At 48.3% G+C, this 11,117-nt stretch overlaps 1 protein-coding gene across 1 annotated transcript in view; it reads right to left on the bottom strand.

Moving 5' to 3' along the window:
• ARHGEF17 (Rho guanine nucleotide exchange factor 17) overlaps window positions 1–11,117 on the bottom strand; it is a 211,503-nt gene that overhangs the window by 71,644 nt on the left and 128,742 nt on the right. Inside the window, 1 exon segment of the mRNA XM_018553269.1 lies at window positions 4,243–4,320. Coding sequence (XP_018408771.1) covers window positions 4,243–4,320 — 78 coding nt within the window.

Raw genomic sequence — 11,117 nt, 5'->3', positions numbered from 1 at the left:
ATAAATGTAAAAAACCCCCCCCCCATGTGATAGCAAAGAGGATGTGACAGGTCCTCTTTATAGAGACATCAGGGGTCTCCAAGACCCCTAATGTCACCTAGAGACCCCCAAAGAAGCTGATGAAGCAGAGATCTGCGACAGCAGAATGCGGAAGTGATGTAATATACATCACTTCCGCATTCTGACAGTGGAGAGGGGACCGGAGGGAGATCGTGTACCGACCTCCCTCTGATCCCCAGTCACAGAGCCACAATGCTCGTCCCGGAATCGCACCGGGCACAGCGGAGCTCGGGACCAGCGGGGAGGGCGCACATACCAGCATGTTATACAAGCGATCTGCTGACTCTATAGCTGGTGGATCGTTTGTATGTAAACAGGCATCGCTTCCCGTTTTTAGATGTTGTCAGTTTCCAGAGTGGGCGTGGCTGATGGGACGTTTAAAAACGCCCGCTCAGATCCAGGAAGTTCCCGGCCGCCCGCTTATTCACAACGGCCGGCCGGGAGGCGGTTAAAGGATTTATTGCAAAAAAGGAGAAAATGTATTATTGTTATTTATTTTAGATGTATATTCATATTTTCACTCACATACAGACCAAGCTGCCCAGAACTGGAATAATGACACTATTTAGCAATATAGACAAACCTCCAAATCACGGAGTTCATTTGTTTCCACTGAAGGGTACTGGTAGTGTTGCAGCCCACTATAGGCCCAATTCACAGAGCCAACACACCACGAGAAGCCTATTCTCAAAAAAGTGAGTTAAAAGGAGAACTATGAGGCGAGTGCTTTTCACTCACCTCATAGTTCTAGCCAACCTGTGACAATGAGACTGTCACAGGTCGGCTCAGTAGATCGGGAAGTGAGCGAACACATACCGGCGCTCGCTCACTTCTGGATCCTGTCACGGCTCTCTGCTGTGACAAGGGAGGGACTGGATTCCCCCCTCCCCGCTCCGATCCTCCAGCGCTGACTGGCGGAACGGACGGGGGAGAGGGCGGGTACAGCTGGTATTGCCTCTAGATAGGCAGAGCCAGCTGTCACTCACGCAGCTGGGCGGATCCAGACATGATTGTCGGGATCCGATTCAGCGTCTCAGTATACAGCTCGCGGTATACTGAGCTTAGGGTAACGGGAAGACGCTAGTTTGTGTCCTCCCGTTACCCTAAGGAGAACTATGGGGAAGAGCCCTAACCCGATAGTTCTCCTTTAAGTCCAATGAGATTTGGAAATAACAGTCACATGGCTAAAATAAAAATACTTCACCTTGTGTTAAACATTTGTGAATTGAGCCTAAAAGACATTTAGGACATTTTTGTCCCCCCGACCTTGTGATTTTCGGTTCTGTATAGGGAAAGGGGGACACACTCCATATTCTTGTCCATGGTTTTGCAATGGGATGTCCATCAAGCTCACACAGGTATGAGGCACAATAACTTTTAATCAAATTCCTCAATATTCCTTTACAAGACCAGTTATAACTTTGTGAAAGTAGCAGTGACATCATCACTGTGCTGCACATGACCCGTGCAGAGCTGTGGGAGGGACCCAACAGACTCCACTACCCTCCCGATCGTTGTGATTGGTTATTACAGCGAGCACATGGCAATGTTTACATCGCTGAGCCCCGCCCCTCCTCTTACAGCAAATCAGGGAAACGTAAAGGAATCATTAACTCATTTGATCCCACTGAAGAGAAACTGCAGCAGAAACAAGGTGTAGCATAAGGCGTACCTCTCAGTCTGTCCATGTCTGTCTGCCCATCTCTGCCCGTTCATCCATGTCTGCCCATGTCAGAACAGGAAGAAAAGGGGGGGGGGGTTGGAGAAATATCCAGTGGGAACCTGGTTCTGGTGACAAGTACCTAAAAAAGGAATTTCCCGCACCATGGAGGGATTTCCTCACTTCACACACAAGCAAAAACAATAAAACATGATGGGATTCGTAGTTTCAGCAGAGCTGGAGTGCCTAGGTTGCCTGCCAATGGTTAGAATGAACTTTAATACAAGGGGCAATTATACATGTTTTAAAAGGAAACCTGCGGAACTGTAATAAATTAAGAGTACATCTTCCGATTCTTACACCAACTCATACAAGACTGGTACACTTTAAGGGGATGGCAGCACTGGCAGAGGGAGCGCCCAATAAACAGCACAGACTGGGAGTCACGCAGAGATCCTGGTGATCTCTCTGGAGACATAGCTGTCACTTCCTCCATTTTCTCGTGTGGAAGTTCAGCTCCCAGCAGGAAACGTACTGGTAATTTTCCACTCTCAGCCACCGATCCAGGAATACGCACTCAGGAAACCTGGAGTTAAAGGGCAACTCCACACAGCAGGAGAAATCAGCTGGGGAATGCTAATGGAAGTCAGGGGTCATCGGAGATGGGTTTTGGGGTCATATACATTCTACCAGGCCCCCCATATCCCTACACACACCTTTTTGTTTTTTGGTTTGGTGTATAGACTCAGCATTTGGGTCGCGGAGTTCACACAGTCATCCGGCTGTGACATTGTTTGTGTTTTGACTTCCGGCAGACGCCACCTGTCGCATCAGAGGGATTCTCCATCTTGCGAATCCCTCTGATCGGTCAGCGAGGAATGATTGGGTGCCATAGAGGGGAGTGGGTGGCTACTTTCCTCTCCGTCCTCCCCTGTGGTCGTCCACCTATGGTATTCATTGTGCAATATACTTAGATTGAGTTCATTAAGAGAAATGTATGAAAACTGGAGCAGACAGAATCTGAGGTGGACGTGTGATATCTCCCGGGATGTAGTATTCCTTAGCTTGAGCACTGGAATCATTCCAGACACCGGATCTTCATGTCTCTTTGCGCTTTACACTTGTTACAAATATTTATTTTGTATCAGTGTTTGATTTTACTGGTTTCATTTTTTGACACATTGTATTACCATTGTATGGTATCTATAGCCACCTTGTTTTTATTGTAGCACAGCATTCTTTTCTTCTATTGCGTTTCATGTAGAGTATCACTCATTTGGGTGCACTTGCGAGTGCTAGTATCGGTATTGATACTGAGCAATTGGGCGGTTACTCCTACTCGCTCAAATGCTCCGATACCTTCCTCGATACCGGAACTTCTGGACAGAGGTAGATTTCCTCTGACCGGTAGTGCCGCAAGGGAACATGAAGCTGGCTTCCCAGCCAATCGGGGTAATGACTCGTTGCCAGGAAGCCGCCTCCATGCTGATTCATTCCGGCTTCCCAACCAATCTGGCCAAACAGCATTGAGCCGGCTTCCCGGCCAATCAGGAAGCCGGACAGTGGGTAACGACCTGTCTCCCGGCTTCCTGATTGGCCAAACAGCCGGCTCGATGCTGATTGGCCGGGAAGCATCGAGCCATCTTGCCCAGGAAGCCGGCTTCTCTCTTTCATTTCCAGTTTAAACTAAACAAAATGAAAAGAAAAGCTGATTGGTTGCCATGGGCAACGGCTCCAGATTCTGTTTACTCCAGGAAATGTAAAAATTAGCCCTTGTAGCAGCAGGTCTACCCCCGGGACTACAAGGGTTAAGTGCTCATTTAGGAATAGGTGGCTAAAATAAAGAAGATACAATTGCCTAATCTTCAGCCTTGTGGTGCTGACTGCTTGCCTCTCTCCCCCTCCACTCCGGCGGTGGAATGTCTCTCGGTGTCCTCATGTCTTGGCACACCATAACAGTAGTGAAAAATCTTCCTTGGGATTTGGTTAAAAATGTAAAAAAAAGAAATTCAGTAGCCATCAATATGGCCTCCTGAAGGTTGGGCAGCCGTTGCTGTAATGCCCTGAGAAATGTGATCCACGGCGGATCGCTTTTCACAGGCAGCTGTTGCAGTCTTCCTGCCGGTCTGATGATGTCACTGTCTGCCTGATGACACACTCCCTGGGGTGGGGCAGGGCTAGAAAACAACAATCTGAGCTCACCTGCCCCAAAGAGGACCTATGGTGCTGGGCCGAGGAGGAAGCCGGCAATGGTGCTGGAGCAGCATGATGTAAGCAAGTGAATATTGACTCTTTTTTATTTTTTTTCATGGCGGGGGCTGGGCGGCGGGGGGGACTGACAAATTGCAAAAAAAATCTGGAGTTGTACTTTAATGCAGTACCCAGCACTACCAAAACAATGACCCTTCTATGATCTATAAGAATGACACCAAATCTCCACAAAAAGGACAAAAACCTGCAAACATCGAGACATTCCGGGTCTGTGATACAATGGCTACATGTAAATGATGTCTGTTCCGTACCTCCATCAGTGTGCGCAGCGATTCCACGTATGAATGTTCAGTATCATGCAGAGTCAGGAAGACATGTTTCCTCATATCCTGCAAGAAAAAGCCATGGTCAGAGAGAGGCATGATGGGAAAGACCATTCAGACAATTCATCACTACAGTATATGGATATATCAGTGCCGACTCAGGATCATTCCGCCCCAATGACGGCCAGAAACGTCACAGTTGTCTTTTTACTGAGATAAAGCAAAAAAAAAAAAGATCTCGTCTTTTATCATCCTGACTATTCACACTACATCCAGATCATGTCCAGACCAGACCAGACCGTTTCCGGACCCAAAATGCATCCTAATGTATCCTTATGCTATTTCTGGCCTCTGTTCACACCAGCGCAGTCCCTTCCAGACCAGAAAAATACCGCTTGTCCTATTTTGTCTGGTCTGGAATGCACTGGAAAGTATAAAAATGCATCACAAACGTATCCAAACGCACTGGAACGCACCTGTACCATTTTAAGCAAAAAAAATTCCAAACGCTGCAAAATCGTGATAAAAACGTGTTAAAAACGCAATGCACTACGTTCCAGATCTGGTCGGAAAATGGTGTGAACCTGCCCTAAGGTCTCATTCACTCTGCGTAAACTTGGGCCGTACACTTCCCTGCAGCGTGCACGCCCGTACCGGGCCGTTCCCCGGAGGGACAGGTGCTGCATGTGATTGCACACAGCAGCCTGTTCTTCCCTATGGGAGCACGCGACTGTACGCACACACCCGAACTGCACATCCAGGTGTCCTTGCTCGGACGCAGGCAGGAGCCATCCTGTCTGCGTCCAATACAGACAGTTCGGGTGTGTGCGTACAGCTCGATAAGGGCATGCACGCCGCACGGAGATGCACCGCGACTTAGCGCAGTGTGAATGAGGCCCGAAACAGATCACCCCACACACCCATCAGAGAAGAAATTGGCATTACAGTCACATAGCAAAATCACATATGACAAGTCTCCACACACATCACAATATACAGCAACAGGATTATTCTTTAAAAGAGCGCCACCTTTTATCATTAAAAAGCTGACCTTGTGCTCCAGTCAGGGACTTTGCCTAGGCTGAGAAGTCATCAGTCTGCTGCAGGCAGGAGGAAGCATTTCCTCAGTCTCCCCACCCACAGTGATCAGTCTGCTGCAGGCAGGAGGAAGCATTTCCTCAGTCTCCCCACCCACAGTGATCAGTCTGCTGCAGGCAGGAGGAAGCATTTCCTCAATCTTCTCTCCCATAGTGATCAGTCGGCTGCAGCCTCAGTCTCCTCACCCCCAGTGATCAGTCTGCTGCAGGCAGGAGGAAGCATTTCCTCAATCTTCTCTCCCATAGTGATCAGTCGGCTGCGGGCAGGAGGAAGCATTTCCTCAGTCTCCTCACCCCCAGTGATCAGTCTGCTGCAGGCAGGAGGAAGCATTTCCTCAGTCTCCTCACCCCCAGTGATCCGTCTGCTGCAGGCAGGAGGAAGCATTTCCTCAATCTTCCATCCTGTAGTGATCAGTCGGCTGCAGGTAGGAGGCAGGCAGGAGGCAGTATTTCCTCAGTCTCCCCGCCCACAGTGATCAGCCTGCTGCAGGCAGGAGGATTTCCTCAATCTTCCCTCCCATAGTGATCAGTCGGCTGCAGGCAGGAGGAAGTATTTCCTCAGTCTGCCCACCCACAGTGATCAGTCTGCTGCAGGCAGGAGGAAGCATTTCCTCAATCTTCCCTCCCGTAGTGATCAGTCTGCTGCAGGCAGGAGGAAGTCATTCCTCAGTCTCCCCACCTCTAGTGATCAGTCTGCTACCTGTAAGAGGAAGAGTTTCTTTAGTCTCCTCTCCTCCAGTGATCAGACTGGACCATTATACGTGTCGTCACCACTTCCATTACAAACGGAACCCTTGCAAACCCTTTGAAAGCACACCTTGCATTGTTTAAGCATCATTGTGCAGTTTCTTAGCATGTATGACCACCCTTTGTGTGGGAAGCTGTAAGGCTGCACTTCCCTTTTATTTTTATGTGCAGCAAAGCGTGTGAACTTCCGTGCGTACCGGGTCTATCACTGGCATTATTGCAGTTATGGAAGGCTGTGTTTGAGCATTTCAGGGGGTGTGGAAAAATTCCCAAGAACTGCTCTGTTTGCCGCCAATGGAGACAAGGCCTTACAAGGCACCAGGTGAGAGGCTGCAGCAGGGGATAATCTGTGTCATACATTTGGTGTTACATAATTGTGTCAATTCTGAGCCAGTGTTCTATCGAAAGCTCCAACTCGTCAAAATCTCCAACTACCTCATTACTAGGTACTTGCAAGTTGGAGATTTCGACCAGACGGTGTTAGACTGACTGGGCTCTGTACAGCTGCATTTTAACAATATTCAGCAGGTGGCAAAATATCGGCGAGTATTCTGAAAACGCTATGCGCGCATGCACAACGCAAGTAAAAAAACGGCATAGGAACGAATAGCTAGATTGCTATTGGCTATTTCAATTTGCAATAGCCAATAGCAAGCTGGCTAGTGCACCCGCCCTCTGCTGCTGTCAGCACAGGTGGACCTGATGGAGAACTTGAGGTCCACCGCTACCGATTGACAGCTGCAGTGGGCGGGTGCAATAGCTAGTCTGCTATTGCAAATTGAAATAGCCAATAGCAATCTAGCTATTCGTTCCTATGCCGTTTTTTTTTTTTCTTCTGACTGACTGACTGCAGCCCCGATGTCAGAAAAAAGAAAAAAAAACCCAGACAGGTTTACTCTGCTAGATCGAGCAGAGTAAACCTTTCCGGGAGAAAGTGTTTCTCTCCCGGCCATCCGGGAGCCGCCATCTCAAAGCGGGAGACTCCCGGAACATCCGGGAGAGTTGAGATGTCTGTACAAGTGTACAGAGCTCCAGTCTTTCTGAGCACCGGAAGTGAGGTAGTTGGGGATCTCGATGAGTTGGAGCTTTCGATAGAACACCGGCATATCAGTCCAGGAAGTACACGGTGACCCTGGTTAACATCTGAATAAAGATGGTTCCGTCCTTCTGGATAGAAATGCAGATAAAGGCATTGTCAGGGGGAGCACTGTGACCTATGCGAGACGTGATTAATACCTGGGAGTGTTACATTTGTACACATTGAACATAAATATATATATCTAATGCTATGTTGTCTTTAGGGCCCGTTAACACTAGGTTGTTGCAGCAATGTGCACTTTAATGCAACGTGTGGCAACTCATGTGACGTGCACCCCGACGCACGGACATTCGTTGGAAGTACAACATGTACAGTGCACTGCCGAAAGAATGGTGCATACACAGGGCCAGTTTTACTCTCTCTGCTGCCCCAAGGCCAGGTTCTTCAATGCGCCCCCCTGTATACAGGCCACAAACAAGTGATCTCGGCGACATCGCTGAGATCACTTGCACCAAACAAGCGGCGGCTTTCATTTCATCTAAAAGGAATTATGTTGGAAGATTGCACAGCTATTCCCCTCCCCGCATGGTCACATGACTATCACGCTGAGCCGGGGTCGCCCGAGTATAAAAGCACACGAGTCCCTCGATGTAGGACAACCACGGCAACATGTGACCGGGCGAATGTTAGGTCACCGAGAACCAGACACCCGGCTGGCCTAAATACATTGTCTGCACAACCTCTGCAAGCTGCCACAAAGGCCCTGGAATAATTTGGCTTGGTCGCCATCGACAAGCAAATACGGGCCGGGCGGTGCCGAGGTGGGCCTTAGTAAGAAAACTGCTGGATTTTACAGGAAATATAAAAGACGGCGACTATACCCCGATCGCCATGGTAACCCTCCCCTGACTCACGTGGAGCGCACTTCGAGCCATCAGCATAGCTGCTATTCAACAACGGCACGGAACACAAATGAGGCGACTCAAAAGAGAACCGGTTCTGATGGAGGAATTGAAAAATTCAATTTTAAAAAAGGAGAACTATGGGGTTAAGGCTTTTCCCCATAGTCCTCCGTAGGGTAATGGGAGGACACAAACTAGCGTCCCCCCGTCACCCTAAGCTCAGTATACCGCGCTGTATACTGAGACGCCGCAGCTGAAGCGGATCCCGACAATTATGTCTGGATCCGCCCAGCTGCGTGAGTGACAGCTGGCTCTGCCTATCTAGAGGCAGAGCTAGCTGTACCCGCCCCCTCCCCCGTCCGTTCCGCCAGTCAGCGCTGGAAGATTGGAGCGGGGAGGGGGGAATCCAGCCCCTCCCCTGTCACGGCAGAGAGCTGTGATAGGATCGAGAGGTGAGCGAACGCCGGTATGTGTTCATTCACCTCCCGATCTACTAAGCCGACCTGTGACAGTCTCATTGTCACAGGTCGGCTAGAACTATGAGGTGAGTGCCATAGACAACAGCTCCAGATTTGGTCTGCTCCAGTTTTGATAAATTCCCCTCATTATGTATTCCTATTATGAGGAATTTTGGAGGAGTGTGCCAACCTGTGGCAGTAGTCTGGACATAAATTAGCACACCATCTCACAGATCCACTACCTGCTGTCCCATGTAAAAAGGATCTGAGTTTGAAGTGCCACACAATAGATCAATAGTCCAGATAGTTATTCCAATAGAAGTCTGTATCAAAAATCCGACGCGTTTCGGGGGTCAGATCCTTTCAGCAAGGCTTAAAAGATAAAGTTTTTAGTTTTGAATATAGAAAGGGAGGGTTGTAAAACACCCGTCAGCTTTTTTTTCCCCACCTGTGCCCCATTGGGGAGATTTCCCTTCACTTCATGACCAATAGCCACAACCTGATATTGGGGGGTGGTTCTGTGGTCTCTACAGGTTTTCTTTACCTCCCCGTATTTGAGGGTCTCTTTTTCGGAAGAGCCCCCACCTAGAACTGCTTCAGTAGATCCAAAGGATCGGGGTCCTCCTGGCCAGGGCCGGCCTTAGGCCTTTGATTTCCCGATTTTCACTTTTTGTGTTCACAGGGGTGAAGACTTTGTTTGATGCATGCACCACAGACATAAAAAAAGATGTCCGTCCCCCATACACATTTGGAGTTCCGCTCACCCACATAGGCAGCCTGGCAAATAATTGTTTTACTAAACGGCGTTTAAGAAATTCACGTTAACGGGAATGCACAGAGGAGCCGTGAGACGTGCGGAGGGATGTCAGCCGTCCTCTCTGGAGGACGATGTGCAGGGAAGAGACATGAATAATTCACTGGAACCGGCCGCACCCCAAGGGAGGAACGCCGCTTCCAACAAGAACACCGGGCTGGCAATGAACAGCTTGGGGACTGCCGGCTTTTTGTGTGAGGAGATCGGGGTCACCCAACGAGACGGGAGCCCGAGGGGACTCAGCGGAGGAGGAGACACTTGAAGATAAACCGACCTCAATACCGATACAGACCGCACACGTCTACAGAAGAGCAAACTGGATCAGACAGATCGGATTGAGATCACCGCATTGGGATCCCATTAATATCTAATCAACCAATCACATGGCAACTCATTACATTTTGGCATGTAGACATGGACAAGAGGATCTGCTGAAGTTCAAACTGAGTATTAGAATGGGAAAGAAAGGTCACTATACGTGGAAATCTATCAAAATGAGTGTCAGAGGGGAAGGTCTACCTAGATCACATGATCAGCCCCCTTGGGCATTTTTCGGCAGACCTGTGGGGGACGTCGTATTATAAGACTGGAGTATGCCTATTATTTGGCCTTAAAAAGTGTATCTAAACCCAAAATGTAATATACAGCAGCTTACCAATCCATTAGTTTTCTTTCTTCAGTCTGTTATTTTCCCTGCTGATCCTGCCAGTAACACACTTCCTGTCCTAAGGGGACAACGTTAACTTACTGTACTATATCTATAGAGGAGAAGTGTTGTCATCCTACCACAGGAAGTGTTATAGGGGATGTGCTGTAGTCCACAGGTGTAGGTGATCTGTTCAGGGCTGATGCCTAGGGTGACACTGGATTTCTGGCAGGATCAACAGATTTTATTTTTTTTGCAGTTATCGAACTAAAATAACAAAACAACTTTTTACAAACCGAACCAGAGTAATTAGCAGAAGTTCAGAGTTTACAAAACGCTCCCTGCAGACTTCTAAAGGACACGGAGAGCTTTGATTAAAAGAGCAGGGAGACAAGAATCCAGTAAAGTATGGTCTACAAACGGTTCTCTACAAAAGTAAAATAAAGGGCGGAGCCAACTCAATACTGAACCCTACGGACTAAGACTGGGATGCCATTAAAGTTCATGTGCGTGTACAGGCCGGCGTCCCAATACTTTTTGGTAATATAGTATAAAAATATATATATACATACCTACCACACACACACACACACACACACACACACACACTTTTTATAGACAGATCTGACAGCAGAGGCCTTCGGCAGGTCTCGGAGCCTTCCCCCGATAATGGGGATATATTATTAGAGGTGATTATGTTGGGATTATAAAATCTCCGGCGCTGAATGAATATTCCCTTATCACGCCGGGTGACATGACTTCAATCAGAGCTTTATTATCCCATGACAATAGACGCGCGGGCTGCATTCTCTCTTACCTAATCACGGCTTCTCTCGGAAACCCTTTTCACTTGCCGTTCTCACTGCTGCCGCCGCCGTGTAATTGTTTCCCTGAAAGCCGATTTTACCAAAGATCATTTTCTCCCCCCAAGTAGGATTTGCGTCATGTTCGGGAACACTGTCTTTTCATTACAGGGAATTTTGTGTTCTTATATATGTGGGTCTTTTTTTTATCGTGTTCAGGACTTTAAAATAAGTAATATTGCGGACTGGAGGAGAGAGAATGAGCCATCAGTTGGCTTCTCCTCCTTCACCGTCCATTCAAAGGACTGAGGTGGGAAGGTGATCTACTTGCATGGCCCTCCCTATAATGAGGCAGCC

Source organism: Nanorana parkeri, unplaced genomic scaffold (assembly GCF_000935625.1).
Source record: "Nanorana parkeri isolate BGI_ZX_2015 unplaced genomic scaffold, ASM93562v1 scaffold114, whole genome shotgun sequence".
NCBI classification, from domain to species: domain Eukaryota; kingdom Metazoa; phylum Chordata; class Amphibia; order Anura; family Dicroglossidae; genus Nanorana; species Nanorana parkeri.
Note: the sequence above shows the minus strand (reverse complement) of the source record. Positions and strands in the feature narration are given on the sequence as shown.